Source organism: Acomys russatus, chromosome 20, assembly GCF_903995435.1.
Source record: "Acomys russatus chromosome 20, mAcoRus1.1, whole genome shotgun sequence".
In the NCBI taxonomy this organism is placed as follows: Eukaryota; Metazoa; Chordata; class Mammalia; order Rodentia; family Muridae; genus Acomys; species Acomys russatus.
The window spans coordinates 40,624,537-40,648,270 of NC_067156.1; the positions used below are offsets into that span (position 1 = coordinate 40,624,537).

The 23,734-nt window shown below is 42.7% G+C and overlaps 1 protein-coding gene across 2 annotated transcripts in view; it reads left to right on the forward strand.

The window, feature by feature from the left end:
* The window catches only part of Prdm6 (PR/SET domain 6), a 103,886-nt gene extending 93,467 nt beyond the window's left edge, over positions 1-10,419 (forward strand). For both annotated transcript variants that reach the window (XM_051163246.1, XM_051163247.1), the window contains 2 exons: positions 3,289-3,465; positions 10,002-10,419. In XM_051163246.1, coding sequence (XP_051019203.1) covers positions 3,289-3,465; positions 10,002-10,116 — 292 coding nt within the window. In that variant the 3' untranslated portion in view covers positions 10,117-10,419. The remainder of the gene's footprint in view (positions 1-3,288; positions 3,466-10,001) is intronic.
* The last annotated feature ends 13,315 nt before the right edge of the window (positions 10,420-23,734 follow it).

The following is a 23,734-nucleotide window of genomic DNA, read 5'->3' on the forward strand; positions in this document are numbered from 1 at the left end:
CCTCTGTCTCTCAAGGGAAGCTGTGTGCCACTACTCCCGGATCTTTTGTGATTGTTTGTTTGTTTTTTATTTGAGACAAGGTCTTGCAGTGTATCCCAGGCACAACTTTTATATTTATGATCCAATAGACTTTCCATATGTTTCTGAGAGAGTCTGTTACAGTAACAAGAACTCACTTAAAATCCAAATCCTTTTATTAAAAGAATCAGGCGCTGCAAAGGTGAATGTCAGAAATGCCCTGAAATCACTGTATGGTACCTCAGAGTAAAAGGGTGTAACTTTGCCTTGAGAAATTTACTAAAGCAAGGTTGATAACTATGTTTTGATAGACGATTTTTGTGTTATTAAAAATTCACAAGATTTTGCCTAAGCATTAGGATTGCCCGTATTTTAGAGTGTATGTGGGGCAAGGGGGTGGCAGGGATGGGGATGGAAGGAAGAACAAGAGTGCTTCATGTGTGGGAGCTAGCTGCATCCGTGATGCAAGGTGGCATTGCACAATGCTACACTGTGATGCTGTGACTTACGAGCCTCCTTGGGAAACATTGGTCATTGTCCCCAAAGCAGGAGAAAAATATGATGGTGTATGAAAGGGTGAATGTGAAAACAGAGGTCAGTGAAGTTGAGGACTTGCCCACATCCCGTGGTTGATTAGAACCCGAGGGTGAAGCAGACTCACCTCTCCTATTCCAGGTACTCCTGTTTGGCCAAGCTGTATTCCATGTGATTTTTAAAATGGTGCAATACTAGCTGGGAAAATGGCTCAGTGGTTAAGGCTGCTCGCTCCTCCTGAGGACCCCAAGTTTGGTTCCCAGCACCCATATTGGATAGCTCACAACTGACTGTAACCCCAGCTCCAGGGGATTTGATGCCAGCCACAGGTATCCATGTGTGTGCACATGAACACACACACACCTCAAACGATAACTTTCAAAGACTGTTCCACAGAGGCCACTGTATCTCCAGCGAGTGTCCTCTGGCTAATTCTGGGCAGAAATGATGCTCTAAGGTTTTACCCCTTTTCTCTTGATGACAGCATTCAACATCCGCTTCTCACATCTGCTCTCTGAATCTTTGCCACTGTGTGACTATTAGCATAAAAAGGATGGATTGACTTCTGACTGCAGGAAATAAATCACCCCAACTTTTGACAGAAGGGTTAGGAAAAAAAAAGGAAAAGATTAATTGGTTTTATTTAGTGGCTTATTGTTTATAGTGATAGCTATTAAAAATAGATAACCAGAGGCTAATAAATGTTAATGGTCCCTTCACTATTAGAAAAATCAATTGTCAGTGAATATAGCATATATTAATATATTATTTTGTTTATGATCCTCAATAGCATGTAAAAAATTTCATCCCAAGAGAACTATTTTTTGAGAACTCTTTTTAAGGTCAACATTTACTGCCAAGAATAGATTTGCAAGGAGGATATTTTCCTCTGTAGGCAATTTTAATGGCTTTCAAAGCATTATTTTATAATTATAATAAAATGCATGTGTAATTTGTCAAGATTGATAAACTCCTTTCCAAGGACTCTTGTGTTTTTCTTTGAAACCTGTTTGAGAGCAGTTAGATAGATTTCTAAACGTAAGTAATTAAAATTGTATAGTATTGAGTTATTGACCAACGCTGGACTATTAATCAAGCTAAAAAATTCTACAATCAGTGCTCAGGGTTCTGAAGCCTGGTAAAATAATAGTATTTGTGTTCAGTGAGGCAAGTAGCCACAATTAAGCACTTCAGTTGACAAATGAGAGGGTACACTTTATTTTGCACTTAATTGAATTGTTGTACATGCTCGGCCACCATTGTCTCCCAACCCTCAACTTGGTGTCTGGTCACTGAAGCTTCTGTGTTTGTTAAAGGTACAGCAATTAAATCTGTCTTCACTATTAGCTTTCTAAACACAGCCAACAATGTCTGGGCTGCAAACCAGGGCTTAGTGAGCGCAGTGAAGATCCTTCAAGGCAGATTATTAATTTCCCGAACAAAAAGATTTGATAAACAAATTAGAGCCCTGTCGAGGGATGTTTTGAAATAGCCTTGAAGAGGGGACAACCCTCTGGTTTCCTGTCACTCACTGGATTCTGCTTGAGTAAGCCGACAAACTCCAGGAGAGAAGACAGAATTGTAATCTGTTTTATGAAAACCTGAAATTGATTTACTTCTCCTGAGCTGGGAAGAGTGTGCACTGATAATCTTGCTAATTATCAGGTATTTGTCACAACTTCTTCCCACTGGCTTTTGCATCGCAGCCGGTCACTCCCTGAAAGCACAGTGACATTTGTCATTTCTTGTTCTCTTAAGTCAGATTCAGCAGAGGAGGTAAGATTCAAGAACAAGACTCATGGGGCCGGAGGGATGGCTCAGTGGTTAAGAGCACTTGCTGCCTTTGCAGAGGACTGGGTTTGGCTTCCAGCAGCCACGAGGCAGCTTACAACCATCTATAATTCAGGTTCCAGGAGATCCAACGCCCTCTTTTGGCCTCCATGTGCAGCAGATGCACATGTGCCTTTCCATACATGGAGACACTCAGCAAACACATTAAAACAAAAAGAAGAAGAAGAAGAACAGGACTCAGTGGATGTATATTTAGGGTAGGTAAGAAGTCAGGCTTTCTTTTTCAAAGAGATACATCTGGCACAGGTCTGAGTTCATCTTGGGTAGACCCCAAGGCAGTTTAGTATTTATTAAAGTGTGCATGCAACTTGGCCACTTGCCCACATATTTCCCTGACACTTGGAATAAGGTTCAAACACCCGATGATGACCTTGGCATCAATGGCTTACATCCTTTGAGGACAGTTTGTCCTCAGTTGTCTGTGCCAAAACTGTGATGATAGCAACTGCTTTCCCTGTCCCACTCAGAGGATTACTGTAAAGATTAAACTAATAATTGCTTTTAAAGCACATTAAAAAAGTAAAGGATACTATGGAACTATAAAAGACAATTATGTATTTTCTTTTGCACTGTTTGGCTTAATTATGCTTACCTCTGTAAAGCTTACAGAAATATGCATGTATTTGCCAGTGAGGAGATCAAGATGATCAAATGGCTGTTCTTGAAACAGTATGATTAACACAGGAAGAGAATGCTCCGTTATAAGTTGATGTGTCTCATCAGCTCTGTGAATTTTGTTCCTGTGGCAACAAGTCATGGAACTCAGCAGCTAACGCTCTAAGCCCAGTCTTTAAAGAGTGTTGAATGTCACCAAAGCCACAGCCCCTTTCCTCACATGCTGACTGACACAGGAAACCATGACCAGTCACTCTCTATTTCTTTCAGACCCTACCAGTGTGGCCACTGCTCCCAGTCCTTTTCCCAGCCATCAGAACTGAGGAACCACGTGGTCACTCACTCCAGTGACCGGCCTTTCAAGTGTGGCTACTGTGGACGTGCCTTTGCAGGGGCCACTACCCTCAACAACCACATCCGGACCCACACTGGAGAAAAGCCCTTCAAGTAAGTAGTAGCCAATTGTCCACCATCTTTTTCTTATCTTGGGAGCTGGTAGATATGTGGGCACGCCTTGCCCAGCTCAGCCCAGCTGGTACAGAAAGCTGCTCTACCAGGTCAGGTCTACAAGGTCAATGTCTGGGCTATAAGAGGTTCTTTGGAGTTTTGTGGCTGACATTTGGAAAATAAACTCAGGAAAGCTACATAGTGGTTGGGGCTCAAAGGTTGCAATCTCAGACATGAGATGACTGTTGGGCCTGTTTTCTTGTCAGTAAAATAAGAATGTATGAGAAACTAACTTTAGTAGTTCTTCCCAATTCCTGTGGGTCTGTGCATCTGAATTCTGTTTAGGAGCCATGCCAAGATCTCATGGCCATCCATAAGCTCCCATAACTATGAGGAGAATGGTCATAGTTTAGGATGCTTGAACAATCCTCTTGGAGAAGGTGAACCTTCAGGATTCTAATGACTATTTCTTCTCATTTATCAGAGTATGAGCCTATTATAGTAGACAACTTGTGGGTCTTTAGCATAAACTTTGGTGCTTAAAATCATCAGGTTGATGAAAACTAAAACAAAAACAAGGACATATTGACTTTTTCAGCATATAAAGAATGTGGCTAAGGACATTTGTACAAGATTGTGTTTCAACATATAGTCCACTCAGCAAAGCAACAGACATTTGAACTATGCAAAATGTGCAAAATGGCCCATTCACCCATCTATCCATCCATCCATCCATCCATCCATCCATCCATCTATCCATTCATATATGTTTATATAATAAAGATAACTGACTGCTTTTGCATTGGTCACCCTGCTAGGCACAAGGGAATGAAAAATGAATTAGACTCAGTCCCTTTTCATCTTGACTTTGAAGGCCTCCCATTCTAAGGGGAAAACCAATCAATATTATAAAATGGGATGAAAAGTATAACAAGATGTGTATATACAATGTTGAGGAGTATAAAAGAAATTGATCATCAAATCTGTGTGGGATACAATGCTTAGCATGTATATTAAAGGATCAGTAGGAGTTTGACGGACATACAAGGGAGAAGTGGCTATTTCCTGTAGTCCAAACAGCAGGGAAAGGATTGGATCCTGTGCATATCAGTCTGGTGCGCTCAGAAGATTTAGACTGATGAACTCTTTTCTCTTGGTGCCTTTACTTTCTACTCATTGCTGTGCTAGCTTTCCCTACTTGTGGAAGAAAATTTAAAAGCACAGATGTCCTGTCATATTCACGCTCTGTTGAACAAACTCAAGCAGGAAAGGAAGTGATTCTGGCTGTAGGAGACTAAACTCTTTGTTCAGTCTCAGGCAAGAAGTTTCCCATTCTGTGCTCATGCTGAGACCAGGCATAGCTCATGGTAATAGTGTCCTGTTAGTTTGGGACCTGCCTGCCTCACTGGCCTTAACAGAGGGAGGGTCTCATAAAAGGCTATTGTCTTTGACCTCTATCTACCATCCTTTTAAACATATTAATTGATTGATTAATTGTGTGTGTGTCTGTGTGGGCATGTATGTGTCATGGTCCATGTGTAGATATCAGAAGACAACTTGTAGGAATTGGTTCATTTCTTCTACCATGTGGGTCTCGAGGATCAAATTCAGGTTGTCAGTCTTGGTGGCAAGCACCTTTACTCGCAGAGTCATCTCTCCAGCCACTCCATCATTGTTAGCTATGTTCCTTCATGGTTTAATTGGCTATATTAATAGTAAAAATGGTGCTGATTTTTGTCTGCGTGCTTGTTTACTACGTAAAGTCTTCTGGCTAAGGGGGAGAGGATGATGCCTAAACTCAAGCTGCAATAGTCTGATGAGGCCACCTTTCTCCAACCTAGAGAAAGGCCAGTTGGCTGGTCCCTATCTTAAACATTCCCTGTCTTGGGTGCTTGTAACCTGCCTGATGGATGTCATCACACTCAGTCCTGATTCCTGAAGGGTTGCAGATTCTAGCTCTGCCACTGTTCTAGATGTAGGAGGTAACGGTGCCACTCTGAGGGAGCTTAGGCGGCCTGGGGAGCCTTGTATTAGAGAGGGTAGCCAAATGGACTCAGTGCCAGGAATCAGATTGATTTTTATCTTGTTGCAGTGTAAATAGATTTTAGTAATTAATTGAAGTGGTTTCAGGGTCAAGACGGGAAATAGATTTCTATTAATGTTAAGGTGTTACTTATGTGTAACCTCGTTGACTCCACTCAATTTTTTTCTTTAACATCCTGTTTTTGTCATGTTTCCAATAGAGTTGCCATCTTAACTTAATTTTAAATTCATCAGATTAATATTCATTCGGGGTGCTTTAGTGGTTGTATTTTCCCCCCTTTGCAACAGGATTGTTCTTTTGTTCATGCCTGCTTTCGTGTTGGAGAAAACAACTGAACAAAAGATCCTGATGTATCCCGGGTTGTTGGGACAACATTCTAGATGGCTGTTTTAGTCTGGCTTCATCTTGGTTTTAGCAAAATAGCTATATGCCATCGTATTTGGGAGTATTAAAAATGGATCAAATATATATGCCCAGAGGAGAGCTGAGTGTATGCTTATTTTGAAAGTGCAAGATCTAAACATTTTCTAGGAAATGGAAAGCTAAATCCCTTAGTGTATACACGTTCTTTCAGGGTTGTACTACCGCAAGGGAGCTTGAGAATCTTCTAGCCCAGCCTATGGATATCCAACCCATGGACGTTTGTAAATATTATGAAGATATCCTTTTACAATCTTATAAAACAAACATTACAAAAAACCCTTTTTGTTGCAGATTAGTCAATAAAAATGGTTTCACCACCACAGTTAATTTTACTACTTCGACTAATGGGCATTGGCTTAAACAATGTTGCAGAGGTTGAAAAGAATCTTGTAAAGACGCACAGACCTAAACTGTAAGCCCAAGGCGACTTCCAAGTAGATGACCCAAGTGACTCCAGTTGTCCCCTTGATCCAAGAGGTCTTCTCAGACTCTCCAGGGTGAGCGGAGACTGAGCTTGCTGGGCCCGGGAAAGCCGTTCCTTCCTTCCTTCCTTCCTTCCTTCCTTCCTTCCTTCCTACCTCTGCTCCTCAGAACTTGGCTGGAAGGACATGGAGACAGCTGGCCTCCCAAGGTGGCCAGATAAGCAGTGGTGTTGTAAAGCTAGAGTTCCTGCAGGCTCTACCTCACATCGGATTAGCTGGCACACCCCTCCTCCGCACCAGGAAGAACCTATATCCTAAATTCTAGGCACACCCCGAGCCTGTCAACAGGTAACCTAGGCTGAAGACTTGGAATTTGTAAGGTAAAGCGTGCTGTAAGAAAGCAAACCAAAAAGGACTGTATCCAATTCTATGGCTTCTAGTTTGGTGTGTGAGACTGGAGTCATGGGAAACAAGGGACAGGCGCAAGAGGTCATTTCCTGGGACAGAAATGGCTAGGTGCTGTATTGCAGGAAGGGTAGTTGGTGAAGACATTGGAGGGCCAGCAATGAGGACTCATGTCTCCCAGTCTTGTATTAAATGTGCTATCCCAACGTTTGTGATAGAGGACCTATCTGACCTCAGAAGCTGCACTTGCCCTAGGAGACCCAGCTCCACCATGCCTTCAATAAAAGAAGTTTGGCTCAGAATAAGGAAACAAAAGAAAATTCTAAAGTACGTCCAAGAGTTAAGCAGGACCTAGACAAAAATCAAAGCAAGTCTGAAAATACACATCAAGTGCTTACCATGTACAAAGCACAAAGCCCTGGGCAGTGCGATCCAGTTGAAGTATTTTACGGCACATGGCAGATACACAAAGATTCTTGAAGGTTTACTGAGTAATAGAACTTGACATCATTTTGTGATATTTCAATTCATATCCTCCAATCAACCACCACCGTCCCAAAAGAAGGATGTCAAACTGAAAAGGGAAACCAAAGCTGACTCAGACTCTCATGCCTGTAGGAAGTTGGGAACTTTCCGTTCGCTGAAGCGTTTGGAAGACTTTGCACACGTATGTGTCTGTGATGTTCCCTTCAAGGCTGTGACATCAGTGCCCGTGCCAAGGGAAGGCACACGATTGCAATTCAGGGTTAAATGACAGCACAGCTGAAGCCCTGCTCTGGCCTCCCAGAACCAAGGTACTTGATGGAGTAGGTCTTTCTGATGAGTTCCATAGAACTGTGAGAATATTTTGTAGAGATTTCTCATCTAGAGTTGGATGGATGATGAATATAAAATGGAAACCCGAGCCTTGTTTTTAAATATATGTTCTTATATCCACATGTCTTTAATTCCTCAACTATACAAATCCATATCATTCACAACCCACATAGATATTATATCTAATAATCCATATTTCCCAAGAAGAAGGAAATCCTTGGGGTAGAATCTAAATTCAAGCAATTTCTCCATGTCTGCATGTTATTTTTCTCCTATTTGGTGAAAAGATGGGACTAGACATGGTCTTTGCTTGCAAGGGAGTGGTCCTCTGGAGCACAACGTATGATGGGGAGATTTTTTTTTCTGATAATTGTAATAGATTGCTCTATGCACAGAAATCTCACTGAGCCATTTAGGCAAACCCTGGAGAAGAATATGACTCTTCTCTCGCTGACTTCATCCAGTGTGGAAATGTTGAGTATCACACAGAGATACAAACTCCAGCCTTCGGCAAGGCACCAGGCTTCTGTGCATGAATTCTTCACATTTTAATAAACAGATTGAGAAGGGTGAAGGCACAGCCAGGGAAATTGTCATTCCTCACAATTGTTCAAGCCATTTTTACTCTCCTTGGAATTGATCCTATGGCTTCAAAATTAAAAAAAGAAATATAATAATTTGAAAGTTTGTCAAGTCGTGAAAGGTAGTATATTTTAACACACTAATCCAGTAACTAATCAGTTTTCTAATAAACAATCAGCAGTTCGCTAACGTGTCATCAGCACTCCGGGAGCTCTGGAGAGGGGATGAGCTGCCCGTGGACGTTAATGAATACACCAAAAATCATTAGGTGATCAATACTTCTGAGTTATTTTCATTGAGCTGATAGGTCTGATACATTAAAGCTGACATTATACATTTGTCAAGATCACCGTGCAGTTTTTAACAGTGGAGCGGGCTGCTAAAAATATTCCCTGAAAGACAATCAAAGGAACACAACTTCTTCATCCTGACACACTCAGCTGGTACCGGAGCCTGGAAAGCTTAAAGCGGTGGTTTTCAACCTGTGGGGAGTGTGACCCTCTGGCAAACCTCTATCTCCAAAAAGTATTTACATTACAATTCCTAACAGTAGCAGAATTACAGTTATGAAGTCACAACAAAAAGAATTTTCTGGTTGGAGGTCACCACAACATGAGGAACTGTATCACAGGGTCACAGCATTAGGAAGGCTGAGAACCACTGCTTTAAATCGGGTGGCCAAGCTCTAGCCTCCCAGCAGCCCCAGGCCATTGAGTATCTCCAAAACTGAATGGATGTGCTCTATTTCTCTAGCTAATTCTGTACATGATTTACTGAGGAGGAAAGAAAGAGGAATGCTTTTTAGATAGTGGAGTGTGTGGCTTCCTCATCCATGTAGGTTTTCTCTAGGTTTCTTCTGCCATTGTGTGTGTGTGCACGCGCACACACACACACATAATCATGAATGGCAACCACAGAAACACTGAAGCCTCCACAAGATTGTATGTGTGTTATATTTTTAGTAGATTAAGTAACCACCTTGCAGAGTGTGGGAGCTGTGGAGGACAGGAACTGGCCCATGTTCTGGATTACAGTCTTTCTTCTCTCAGATACCTGGGCCCATATATATATACATATATAATTACATACTATATTCCCTATAAGGTTGAGCATCTTAAACCACCCCAGCACACTGATTTCCAGTTTTTATGAGGCATCCCATTTTTTACTGCACCAAACTCTAGATTTAGAAATTATTTTAGCCTTAGATTTGTTTGGGCTGTGACATTGTAATTAGCGGCAGAAGAAAAAAAAAAAAAAAAGCAGCCACCTTATACCTAGTCCTCCCACCTCACCCCTTCCCCCAACTCCCATCCCCCACCTTTATCCTCATAGTCCCTGAATACTAAGGCAGTGCTTCCACGAGTTTCCAAATTCGGAGATGATCAGCTTTCTGGCTGGCGTTGCTCAGGGGAGTAGAATTCTGGGGTTTAAATTAGCAGCAGGTGAAATTCTATTTGTCATCAATTTCTCTTTGGGGTTACAGAGCAGAAAACTGCAGACAAGCCGCTGCTTTGATGGCTCACTCCTAAAAATCTCTTTTTGTTCTTTATCTATTTGAACTGACAGTGATCAGAGCTGCAGCCGGACAGGGCTCTCTGGAGAAATCACCTTCCCCTGAGCCTATTGACAGGTCCCTCTGTTCTGCATCAGATGAGCTTTGTCCCATCCCAGGCATCCAGGCCTTGGAAGGAGCCACCAATTAAACCTCTTGAGCCAGTAAAATCTGAAGCCACTTTGGAGTGTCTGTTCTGATTAGTCAGGATGAGAGGAAGCCCATCACCCCTGAAGGCCGCCCCCCACCCCCGTTCCCTGGTCTCAATTTTCTCTCTTGCCTCCACCAGGTGCGAGAGGTGTGAGAGAAGCTTCACACAGGCCACGCAGCTGAGTCGGCACCAGCGGATGCCCAATGAGTGCAAGCCAATAACCGAGAGCCCAGAGTCAATCGAAGTGGATTAAGGGATTGACTGGCTGGAATTAAACTGCAAGGAAAGTCATGATTAAATGTCACGGACACTTAAGCAAAACCAAAGATTTCCTCTGAACAACTTTCAATCAGTCCCAGAAAACCAAAAGCAGTAATAAAATAAGTAAGATGTTAAGAGATATTGATCCTGGCGTACAAGTCAGACCCAGGCAAGAGATTATTTATTTATGACTAGGGATGAGACAGATTGCCGTGGACAGCTCACCTGGGATGGCTAGCATTTGCGGTCCCAAACCATGTGTTTGCTTTATTTCTAAAAAGCTTTTTTTTTTTTTTTTTAAAGAAGAAAAAAAAAAAACCTGTTATTTAATGCCAAAGGGAGGATTCCTCTGCCCACAGTTGTGAGTTAAAAAAAAAAAAAAAAACGCACAGGGACTTGGTTCTCGTTGCACCTTTTTTGGTAGTAGCATGTTTCAAGGGGACCCATTGTACAGCCTTCCTCCTGGCTAGGCCTGGCTCACCAGATGTTGCTTACCCCAGCAAGGAAGGTTGAGGCTGAAGCAAGAACCTGGCTAAAGCGGCGCCACCTGCAGCCTCAGAGGCGGCCCATTTCTGTAGTTTCACTTCTCATGCACTTTCACGTGGCCCCCTTCCACCCAACAGCCTGGAACCGATGCTGGAAAAGAAAATGGTTTCAGATGCAAAGTCAAAGGACGAACGTGGAGGACTTGCTTTGTCCTGTCCGGATTTCAGAAACATTTAAAAGTGTACGGAGCTTCATAATGCAATATATTGTTCTGAAGCAGCTAGTTGAGAAAATGTTGTTTCCAATAACATTTTAGCTTAAGAAAATGAAAACAGAAATAAAGTTCTTTGGTCCGAGGCTGAATGTATGGTGTGAGGCCTCAAGTGATTTTGTTGTCGTTGTTTCTGGGCAAGCGTTGAATGTGTGAGTAATCATGCCGGGCCCCACTGGCAGATTCAGTTCGGGCAAGGGCATCTTCCTCACACAGGGAAGTCCTGGAGGCGCCTTCATTCCCTGCTGAGCGTGGCAAAAGCATTGCCACAGAACTAGGCAGGAAAATCAGCCAGACAGGAAAACATTACGAGAAGGAGGCATAGCGAAGGATGCACTGACCCAGACTGCCAGGAGTAACTGCTGTTACCAAAAGGGATAGCTTTTTCTTCTCTCGAGATTGATTAACCAAAAGAAAAAGAACTGTGCACACACTCGGGATGTTCTTTGAGTACTTGGGACAGAGTGTAACTTTCACCCACCCTGTGGTGGTTCAGTGGTAGCACTCAACATCATTGGATCAAGGTCTAAGAGCTGAACTAGCACTGGGAATGGGATGATGCAGATGCCATTTGGTCCGTTAACTCATTAATTCCCAGTAGAAACTCAGAGCTCGTACTTAACTCCACAGCCAGTTTTCACAATCAGCCCAAGCAAGTGCTTAAAAGTAAGCCTGTGGCAGGTTTCTTGGACATTTGGTGGCTAAGCACAACCTTTGAAGGAGTCTCTCATTATTTTTAGCCAGCTCAATGTCTTCTGAAACACACACACACACACACACACACACACACACACACACACACACACACACACACACACACACCCCTAATTTCAGAAAGGAATAATATAGTTTAGCTTAATATATTAGGGTACATTTGGTCCTCCAAAAAGCTCTTTTCTCTCTTTTAAAAATATTTTATTATTTTATGTGTATTTGTCTGCATGGATGTCTGTGTACTACGTGCGTGCAGTGCCTGCAGAAGCCAGCAGAGGGTAGCTGGTTCCCCAGAACTGGAATTATAGGCTGTGAGCCACCATGGGGGTGCTGAGAATTGAACCTGGGTCTCTCTACACCTGCAGCAAGTGCTTTCAGCCGCCGAGCCCTAGCTCCAGCCTACTTTCTTCTCTTTTTACGTTTAGAATTTGTTTTTACATTTAGAATTTTTGAAAAAGAAAGAGTTTCGTCTGTTGTGTTTGTAGTTATAACTATGGCTAGGATTACAGCCACAAAGATGAACTTGGTTAATTTTGTCCTCTATTGCCAGCTCAAGCTATTCACCTGGAATTTTCTCCCAGTTTTTGTTGTCTCTTTGACATGGCAGTCAAATGTCCTGTCTTGTGTGTGTGTGTGTGTGTGTGTGTGTGTGTGTGTGTGTGTGTGTGTGAATGCCTTCTGGCTTCACAGCTCCCTCCTGCAAGGGAGGAAGGCATTTCCCAGTGTGCGTTACTGAGAAAGGTGAAAAGAATGTGCAGCCACGTAGACCTTCAAGAAATCAACAGACCAGCTCCAAAAGGAGCAAATGTTCATGTGTCCAAGTTCAAATGTGTGGCTGAGCTTTCTGAATATAATGATGGGCGCATCTTTATGTTTCTCACCTTTTTTTTTCCAGTGAGAAAAATCATCCTATGCGCTTGCCTCATTTTCTCATTCAATACCAGGCAATATGTCAGAGTCAATCCCTGCTCTCCACATAACTGTGGAGAATGTCCTGTCCATTGGGTAGATCAGAGTAGGGGTTCGAAGTTTACTACTTGTATTGTCCTTAGTTTGAGCAGATTTGACCACTTCCCCTTGGTGGGGAGGCCTGGTGGCACTCAGAGAAAGAATAAGCAGGCTACCAAGATGAGACTTGATACCCTATGACCATATAGTGGTGGAGGAGGTCCCCCTTGGTCATAGATCTAGGGGGGGGGGAATAGGGTGAAAGTGGGAGGGAGGGAGGAATGGGAGGATATAAGTGATGGGATAATAATTGAGTTGTAATCTGAATAAATTAATAAAATTAAAATAAAAAAGTCTTGATAAAGGAAAAAAATACCAGGCAATATACCAGGTTTTGATGGGATCTTCCCTCGAGGTCTGGCATGGGGGAACCTTCCACAGCAATGCTTTTTACTGCTCTGATGGCTTTGCCGGCTGGTCCCCAGCACCCGCTGCATGTAGCAGTGAGGTGTACCTAAACACCCCTCAAAGATTCCTCAGAATCCATTATCACTTTTATTATGTATTTTTTAAAATATATCTTCAACTGAATTTGGTCAGTTCTTTTCTGCTTAAAAAATAGAAAATTGGATAACTCTAAATTTCCAGGCATTTTGGGACTTGCAATTTGGGACACATTGTGGAACTGGCTTCCTATGGGCAGCCTGGGCTCTCCTGGCCTATGGACAGGCCAGTTCCTGCAGGTCTGCTTGGCACCCAGAGCAAGTACAGCAGTCATGTGGGTCTCTAAAACTTCTAGTCAATGTGTGTGCAGAGGAGCAGCTTCTTGAAACCTCCCAACAGAAAGGCTCTGGAAAATATTGACATGTAAAGTGTGCACACAATCCTTTGAGACTTGGTGAATGGTTGGTAAAAACTATAATCCTAGCTCGTAACAGTATGAGGAAAGATGCTATCTGAGATGAAAAAGTGGGTGGTTGGGACTGAATCAGGTCTGTTCAGAGAGAGACAGATGAAGTTCTTTTCACCATAAGGCTTCCCAGGCTAGCATGATGGCACAGTGGGCAAAGGCACTTGCTAGGCCCCATAGGACCCCAAGTTGTCCCCTGACCTCCACACACACACCGTGGTACATGCTGCTGCAGTCACAATGATGATAAATGCGCACATTGTTAAAAAGATGTACCACGCTACCATATGCCCACTCATTTAGCTGAGTGTCTAGGCTGAAGGCGAAGCCTATGAAGCTCATAGAAGAAGGGAAAGAGGTGGGAATACAGACTGTTATGTTTCTGTAAGAAAATCTCAGCTGAAGGAAAGCTCAGTAACATCCTCAGGAAATACATATTAACTTTTTTTTTTTTTTCCAGACTTCAGTGTGTTTTGCCTTTATCTTTAAGAACGTTAACTTTTCTTCCCAGGGGAGATATGTTTCACAATATGATTGTCTAGGTAGTTAAAGCTGCAAAGCTTAATCCTGCATAATTTAGACAATTTAGTTCATTTGTAACTTTTTGTTAAATATCCATTTAATATATTTTTGTTGGAAAACTGACTGTAACAGAAAAGGATTATGGTTCCTCCTCTGTCCTCACAGGGGTCACAATGTTAGCCCGGGCCTCAGAAAACATCATCATTCATTTGCCAGTTCATTATTTTTTTCCATGGTTTTCTTGGTTTATTGTTTCATTCACGCATTCAGCAAATACTGAACCCTTGTGTCAAGACCTCATCGTCTGTGTTCACTATAAGCAAAATTAGTTATCAGTTGGTGAGAAAATAGTATTTTCCTCCTAATGGCTGACTAGAGTAGATACTCATCCATGACCTAAGAATAACAGTGGTATTAGTATTTTAATCTTGCTGTCAAACTTCTTATGTGTTAAAGTTGGAAGATGTTCTGCTGTGACTCCGTAGCTCACCCCCAACTCTCTGGTATATCGCTGTGAAACTAAGCACTAATGACTGCTTGTTATGGCTCATGCAAGACGCCAATATTCAATTGTTTTCACAAAGTAGCTCCATTGCTTACTTTAAATTGTCACACGAATATAAAGGTAATAAGCCTAAGTAGCTGTCGATTGCGTAATTGGGAGCATGGCACATCTCACAGTACAGTGGTGTGGGTTCAGGGGTCACTCCGCATACCCAGCAGCCTTGTATTTAATAACAGATTCTCTGCTGTCCCACTAGGGTTACACAGGCCTGTAGAAACCAAGCCAGGAATAAGAAATACACTCTTTAATATGACCTTAATTTTATTTCCCACAGTCATCTCTAATCCCTGAAATCTTTTAAAATTTCTACATCTGTAATAGATAACAGTAGATTCTAGAAATATCACCACTTTGTAAGGGATCCTTCCATTTGTTTGTTTGTTTGGGTCATACTGGGGCTTAAACTCCGGGCCTTGCACAGGCTCGGCAAGGGCTCTACCACTGAGTCATACCTCTGACCTATGAAGGGCTTTCTTCTTTTAAGTAATGAGTCAGATGGTTCATCAGATTAACTTACAAACTGGTGAAACCCCCAACTAGGTTAGAAAATAGAGCAACAGTGTGAAGCGATTGCTCCGTCTTCCCCAGGTGCTAACACTGTTACCACCATTCTTAGGAAAGATTCTCTTGGGTACATGTTAATGGAAAATGGAGCAGTTCTGAGCGGCTTCCCTCAGATGCTAAGGCAGGCCACAATGATGCCCATAGACCACATTATGTAATCACTGCCTGGTACTGTTCTGAGGGCTTAGCAGGCATTGTACAATGAGCCTCGCTACCCTGTGGCCACAATTTTCATCATCCTGTTCTTGAATATGCCTAACAATAGTATCTCAGTAGCACCATCATCTTCCACTCCAAAAACCATGTGATTTTTAGAAAGGGAGCATGCTCCCATTGGCTAAGCTTCTTTTGAGAACAAGACTTGTTTAAAGTGAACAGATGTAAATATTGTCTGTTGATAAAAAACATGCTTTTTGAAAACAATGCTAAAATGTTCTTCAAATATGAATCTTTGCAGTGGATGATACTGTAATCTGCACACACCTCATGGCTGGCAGACAACAATTTTTCTAAACATGAGACTGACATTCACCAATAAGAGAAAAACACTGAGTGTTCAAGTGTGATAGCACAGGCCTTTAGCCTTAGCACTCAGGAAGCAGACAGACAGATCTCTGTGAGTTCAAGGCCAGCCAGGCCTCCATAGTGAGGCTCTATCTCAAAAAAGAAAACAACAGCAAAAATGGGAGGAGGCAATCGTTCAAGTGTGTGGAACACATAGGGAAAATGGCAATAGGCAAGGTAGGGGGCATGGCATGCTGGAGAGTGGCCATAAGAGAACAAGGCTTGAGTACTATTGACAAGTGAAAAGCATCCTGATAAGTTAAGGGGGATTCAGGGCTTTCTTTGTTCTGTCTGGGATGCTAATGAAATTACTTTTTCAGGCATCAGTGGAGCAATTCTGCAGTTGTGTTCATGAAAAATAGAGGCCTATATGGCTAACCTGTTGACTTAAAGCAATGAGCCGTTACAGACTAGGTTTGCCAAAAAGTACAAAACTGTAGTTATATGGACGTGGTACTCCAGGGCTTAGGGGCCCAGCTCAGATGCTTGGTATAATCTAGATGAAGCTGTTTGTAAAGTTTGTTCCAAAAGCAAGTTTACAAGATTCTTTATGAGCTGGCTAGATTACCAGGCAATTCTTCACCGAAAGCAGTGTGTGCCATGTTATCCTATGTTCTGATTCTAACAGGGACATTTGTTAAAAGCAAGGCACGTGTTTCCAAGCCAGTTGAACATGGCAGGCTCCTAGTTGGTATTTCCTGTTTTCTGCCTTGCAAAACATCTCTGTTACAGCCTTCCTTCCCCAAAGCTTGGCACGTCACTCCCAACCAAAAACAATCGTGATATAAAGTTAACAAGCTGGAGATACATTTCCACCGCAGAACTCTTTGCTTTTAAGAAGAGAAGAAATCCCACCACAGCAGGTGATTGCCACATGTTGGCAAGAGCAGCCATTTCAGACCAAATGTCCAAAGCGGAGTCCTGGCCAGTCCACATGTGAATACGATCAAATGCTAACAAAATCTGTACCTGTAACCTTACTTTTCCTGAACAATCTGGTATACATTCTCTGATTTGTCCCAACTCTGAGGGGATGAAATAGGAAAAACCTGAGACAAATTCTTTCTGGAAGTTTTGGTTCTGGTATGAGGGAGAATTCCCTGGTTCAAGTGTGAGGGTATGAAGAAAACTTCCTCAGATCAGCAGAAAAATCTTGGAAGCCCAAGGTGCCCTCCTGGTTAATTAAGTTTGTCACATCAAGGGAAGGCATTTAGTTTTGGAGCAAGCTGGTACTGAGTGTGTGGATCCTGTCAGGAAACTGCAGCGATTTTAAGCTTACTGTTAGTGTTTAGAGTGGAATAGAAATATGACTGTCTACAACTTCCCATCAAATACAATGGCTTGGGCAAGGGCTCAATTTGAGTTCTACTGTCTGAAGTTTGGAACATGATACAAACTCATTGAGGGAATGAGATTGGCAAGGCAGAGTATGTGATGGGTCACATACAGCCCATGGTAAGAGGGAATGCCCATCCTGAAGTTAGGGCGGTAAACAAATTGCCTACCTTAAAAAAACATAAAACTTTATTAAGCTCAAATCTTAGAGTCAATCAAACAGAAAATTGCAAAGGACCAATGAGTTGATGCATACTGCTATGCTGCTGAGATAGAATCTGCCCTGAATGTGCTGTACTTAAATGAGAAAACAGGCACAAATGTAGTGATCATCAACCAAAAGGTGTAAATACATTTGATTAATAAAAAACGTTTCTATGATAAATTGATTGCTTTTGGAGTCTGTCTTTCCGGTTCCATCGTGATTTTGTCCCATCGTGATTTTTTTCTTTCTGTATTAGAGTTTGAACCCAGGGCTCTGCACAAACTGGGTGAGCACTTTATCACTGAGTTACCGATAGCCCTATCCCAGGTTGGCCATTCTCCAGAGTAAGCGATTCCAGTGTGAGTAGCAGGCAGTCTACAGATCCTGGAGTTGCTTTAGGGGAAAATAGGACTCATGTGCAGGAAGGTTAAAAGCTAGCCCCGTGGCTTCTTCAGATATATTTGAGATGCCTATGGCTTAATTCTCAGGTGCTGCCATCTCCTTTGCTTGACCAAGTCATGTCTACTCCCAGAAAATTCAGGCACAGCGGGCCCACTCTGACCCTCGCAAGCCTTTGAGTAAAGCAGAATCCTCTGCTCTGAGACTGGGCATGGGTCTGTGGCCCTTCTTACTGTGAAAGGACTAGGTGCTACCAGTCAGAAAGGCTGACCCAGAAATGTGATTTCTATCTCATTGCTTTGGAGAGGAAAGTCCTCCTTGGTTGAGAAGAGCAAGTAGGACACTGAGGGTGGAGTAGATGATAGGAGGTAAGACAGCGTGCTCGAGTAGAGCCTTCAAAAGGCATTGTGGCGACACGGTGTTTCCTCAGAGCAAGGCGAGGAAGGTTATTTTGAGCAGAAGCAGGCCACGTTCTGATTGAAAGCAACCATCTGGCTGCTTTGCTGAAAGCATACATACAAGCAACATTATATGAATTCAAAGGGTTATTTTAGGAATGTATATATACATATATATATACACAAAAATATATAATGTGTGCAATAACAGTTAGTGAGAAGAGGGGGCATGGATTTGAAGGAGAGTCAGACGGAATATGAGAAGGATTGGAGGGAGGAAAGGGACTGGAGAAATGTAGTAATAAGTTAGAATATCAGAAATAAGCAGCAACAAATAAAAGAAATAAAAAGAGAGAGCGAATAGACAGTAGGAAAACATGGGCTGGTGACAGGAGGTGACCGGGGGGGTGGGGGGAGATTTCTGAGCAGGGAAGAGATGATGGTACCATCCATATGGTGATAGTGGCAAAGGTAGCAGGAAGCAGGGAGATTCCGCCTGGGTTTTGATAGGCAGTAGAGAATTTGCTGGAAGACTGTATCTGGATGTTAGATAAAGAGAGCAGATAACGGTTCTCGGGTTTTTTGGTCCTAATGAACAGGAAGAAATGTTGTCATTGGGTTTTTGTGCTTACATTTCATCTTGAGATTATTTACCCATAGTGCCAGGACAACCTCTGTGTAGCATTCACGTGACTGGTCATGCACAGCTGGCAGCTAGCTGTCAAACCTGTTGTCAGCTCCTCCCACAGTGCTGATGTTCAGGGACTAAGGCACCTGCCCTCAGCTTGACTCTTAGCCTGCTTCTTCTGGAACGGTGTGTAGATAGGCCACTGCCCAGGAACAACATGCAAATGTTTCTTGATAAAAAGATCACAATGGATATTATTATTTATATTTGACACAGGCATTCTCTGCAGCAGTAGGGTACCAGAGTCTCATTCTATCTAGTCTTGAGCTAGGCATGGTCTCTTTCTATGTGGCTTGTGATTAAGTTGTACATTTCAGTCTGTGCCTCTTGAGATGGGCAAGGCAGGCAAAACAGGGGTGGCTGGAAGTTTTCAGCCTTCTGAAGACTTTGAATGAGGCTTTAAGTCCATGAACCAGTAGTGTTTGTCCTTTATGGAACACAGTAGGAACAAGAAATGGAAAGGAGCCGGGAGGCGGTGGCACACACCTTTAATCCCAGCACTTGGAAGGCAGGGGCAGGCAGATCTCTGTGAGTTCAAGCCCAGCCTGGTCTACAAAGTGAGTTCCAGGACAGCCAAGGCTAAACCAGAGAAACCCTATCTTGAAAAATGCAAAAATAAATTAAAAAAAAAGAAGAAGAAAGAAATGGAAAGGAAAGAATGGCATGAAGTCAGTTAAAACATAGAAACTATAGGAACCCACAGTGGACCCAGTGGGGGCAGATTTGGGGAGAGTCCTCAATCCTCCACAGGGAGAAAGAAGCCCAGGCAAGCCAAGGAGCTGCTTTCCAAGCTTTGAGTTAAATGAACAGACGCAGGTGCAGATGCCACATATGAAACCTTCGCCACCAGGAGCCACCAGCTGGGGCTCCCATGCAGCCTGGCCACTGTAGTGATCTCACTCGGAGAGCCCTACCCTGACATTTGTCTCATACATTGGAAATAAAAATTTCCTGTTATTATAGTTTTATTACTGCTATCTCCTGTGTCACTAGCAGTATTGCACACAGAATTTAAAGAATTTCTCACAGTAAAAAAAAATTGTTTTTTGGGAATGTGCTAGGAAAATATGGACTGTTCTATAAAAAAATTCTCAAACACAACAAGATTCCCATTGACTTTTAGGGAAAGGGAAGTGGACTCTACATTAAGATGCCAATTCTTAGATCTTGTGACTGGAATACCACCTTTCAATACCAATTATATCCTCGAGAGAGTTAGTGTGGATAAAATTATCAAAGTCCCAGGGAATGATAAAAATCAGACATTGTTATTTACCACCTTACAAGAAAATTCAAAGCAATGAGGAAACACGAAGAGGACTAATGGACTCACAGTCATAGCAGGAGGGATAAGGGGCTGGGGACCAGGAGCTTTATCTTTATGATTTTTAGGAGGCCTAGGGAGACCCAGAAAGACGGTCAGGCCAGATCAGTACATTAGAACATTTTGTCATCACTTAAATGGGTGTCTCGCAGCCAGGCAGATGATAACAAGTAGGGAGTGTCCCTACATGTCATCACCCCCTTTCCCAGCCCCCAGCTTAAAAAAGAATCTGTGCATGAAATTAGGCGTGCCTCTACTCAACTGTAAGAGCATAGCAATTGTTTGGGATCCCAAGCACAGCCACAGTAGAATATTTGGTATCTATCAGATAGAATAGAACTTGTAGCCACACACTTAACTTATAAGGAAGCATAAAGAGCTCTTATGGCGCTCTTCTGTCTGTCTTTCCTGGTGTCAGGGAGCCAGTGCATGTGAACGCAGAGACAAACACACTCATACATGACTGCACACACGCGCACTTTAGTAAAGATAATGGCATCGTTTACATTTCACACCTTTAACACGAAGGTTTTCTCCTCTGAGTTTCTACCCTTTTGTTTGTTTGCATAAAAAATGCAAACAAAAGATACTCACTCCAAATCTATAAATGTGGCTCTGTTTTGAGAAGAGGTCTTTACAGACATTAAGTAAAAGATCTTGAGAGCTTGGCAAATTGTGCAGCAGAGTCCTAAATCCAATTCATAGGGTCCTCCGAGGAGACAAGAGAAAAGGCACACAGGGGTGGGGGTGAGGGAGGGGGAGTGGGGGGTTCACATGGAGATAAAAGCAGAGGCTGGAGTTAAACAGTCCCATGCCAAGGGGGTAGTCTGGGACCACCAGGGACAAGCAGACAACGGAGGGCTATCCCACAGAGCCTTTGAGGAAGCATGGCTTGCTGATAGCTGGATTTCAGACCCACAGAGCCTCCACAAGTATGAGAAAAATTTCTGCTTTAAAACCAGTCTGGGATCATTGTTGCTAGAAAACTAATACACCATTATAATTCATAATTCAGGCCTGGAGAGATGGCTCAGAGGTTAAGAGTGCCGCCTGCTCTTCCAAAGGTCCTGAGTTCAATTCCCAGCAACCACATGGTGGTTCACAACCATCTATAATGAGATCTGATGCCCTCTTCTGGCCCACAGGTGTACATGAAAGCAAAACACTGTATACATAATAGTAAATAAATAAATCTTAAAAACAAAACAAAAAACAAAAAAAAATCATAACTCAATGACTTGCAATCAGCAGGAAGGCAGCAGTGCATTTAAACTAATTTCTCTTTTAGGAAAATTCTCTATATCAAGATAGTTTCACCTCTGCTCACTCTTGCTGATCAGTAAGCATGGTCATGCTACTTTCCAGTGCAGACAGCAGCATTCCCTAGTGAGAAATCTGCTCTTAAATGTTACCAACAATGACCTTGTCTGCAAGATGAGTTTGTCCCACTGACTGTTGGGACAAAGCTGTCTGTGCACAATCTTTTTCATATACTTGAGACTCTTTCGGTTTTCTTGAGCTGCCCTAACCAAGTGTCAGCCTAGTGGGTTAAAAAGCACGTCTTGGTTTCCCACAGTTCTGAAAGCTAGCAAGTCCAAGATCCAGGCATCCACAGGGGTGGTTCCAACGCCATGTTCTCACCTAAACCCGCTTACTCCCTAACACCATGGCCTCAAAACTGAAGACTAAGATTCCAGCCTATGACTATGGAGACAACATATCATCCAGCCCACATGTTGACCTTTACATGTTCGGAAAATTGTCACTGTCTGTAGAACATATGACAGCAAGGCGCAAACATGCAGCCTGCTAATCATAGGTATAGAAGAGTCATCATAAGTTTAGAAATAGGAAATGGTATAGTTTAACCAGAAACCTATTTTTTATATGAACTATAGGAGTGGTAGTGTCTACAGTTTCTTCTTGGATGTCTTCCCGAAGGTCACCTGGCTCCATGATTGACAGCCTGGGCTATAAATCTGTTTCCTCATCTATGCAAGTTTCTTCTGATCTCCTTTTCTTTTTTTTTAAAGCTCCATTTCTAATTTTAGAAACTATTTATTTACTATTTTATGTGTATGAGTGGTTTTTTTCTGAATGTATGTATGTGTACTATGCACATGCTTTGTTCCTTGAATCTTCTGGGAGTAGAATTACAGGCAGTTGTGACCCACCCTATGGGTGCTGAGAAGTGAACCGTGGTCCTCTGCATGAGCAGTAGATGCTCTTAACCATGGAGCCATCTCTCTAGCCCCCTGTTTCTAGCTTTAAGTTGTTGCTAATGGGTAGTGGCACATAATGGTTTTGTGGGAGTCATCAAGGTTTATAGTAGCTATTAACCCAGAAATTAGGGGGTATATACTTTTAGCATTCTGTCAGACACTAGCCCAAAGAACAGCAGCATTTATTTCAAAGGTGGGAAGTTGCCTTTTTATACTGGGAGTTAAAAGCACAGGATTTCCTAATCCAATGCATTGCCTTAAGGGCCAGTGAGATGGCACAGTGGGTAGAGCCCTTGCTGTGCAAACTGAGGACATAACTTCAGTCTCTGGAACCCATGTAAAAGTGGAAGAAGAAAGCCAGTGCCACAAAGTCACTCTTTAACCCCCATGCATGTGCCAGAGCACATGTGTGCCCTGCCCCAATAGCAATAGTAATAATAATAAATTTTAAAATATTGCTTTGTCTTAAAAACCATGTTCTCCCTAGTGCTGGTTATGAAATCAAACCTTTAAGCAAACACAGAGCCCATTTATGAACGCTTCATATAAATGCAACTCACCTCCTTTAGGTGCTTTATCTATTTATTATTTATTTATTTTTGAAAAGATCTTTATTTTTAAGTGTGTGTGTGTGTGTGTGTGTGTGCGTGTGCGTGTGTGTGTGCGTGCGTGTGTGTGTGTGTGCGTGTGTGTGTGTGTGTGTGTGTGTGTGTGTGTGCTCATAGAGGTTAGAAGAGGGCAGTAGATCTCCTGCAATTCCAGTTACAGAAGGTTGTAAGCCACCTGACATGGCTCTGGAAACTGAACTGGGGTCCTCTGGAAGAGCAGTAAGTGCTCGTAACTGCTGAACCATCTCTCCAGCCCCTCGGATGTACTTAAAAGTAAATCTTGGGCAACTGCTTTGGATTACTGACATAGCCTTTGGTTTCGCCTCTCCATAGCCTTTCCTTTTGCCCTTTGGCTTCAAGATCTGCAGCATTAAACTGGTAGAATCCATTCTCCTCGCCTTGAATACCTGCTGGGCTTTGTGTTTTTGTTTGTTTGTTTCTCACTTGTTTGGTTAACTGTGCTGGATGTGAAAGTATGATGCGTCTCAGCCTTAGCTACAAGAAGTTTTGGGCTCCTCTGCTTTGTCTTTTGCCACTTTCTCACAGCCAAGAAAAGCTGCTGAACCCTGCAGTGATCCCAGCTGCATGAGCCATGCATGCATTGAGGCATGCCGCAAAGACTTTGTGACTCTTTGTCACAAGGAGTAACTCTGACCATGGGTAACCAATACCACCCCTGGCAGAGGTCAGTGCAGAAAGTCCGAGCACATGCATCAGCCCTTAAGAACAATTATTTTGCTCTTCTAGTCTTGCTGCACACACAGCTATCACCCTCCCCCCACTAGAGCTCAAGTGAACTCACTTTACCATTCATATAAATGGAAAAACAACTCAAAAATAACCTACAAACACCCAATCTGTAGTATTAGCTCTCAATATCAGCATAA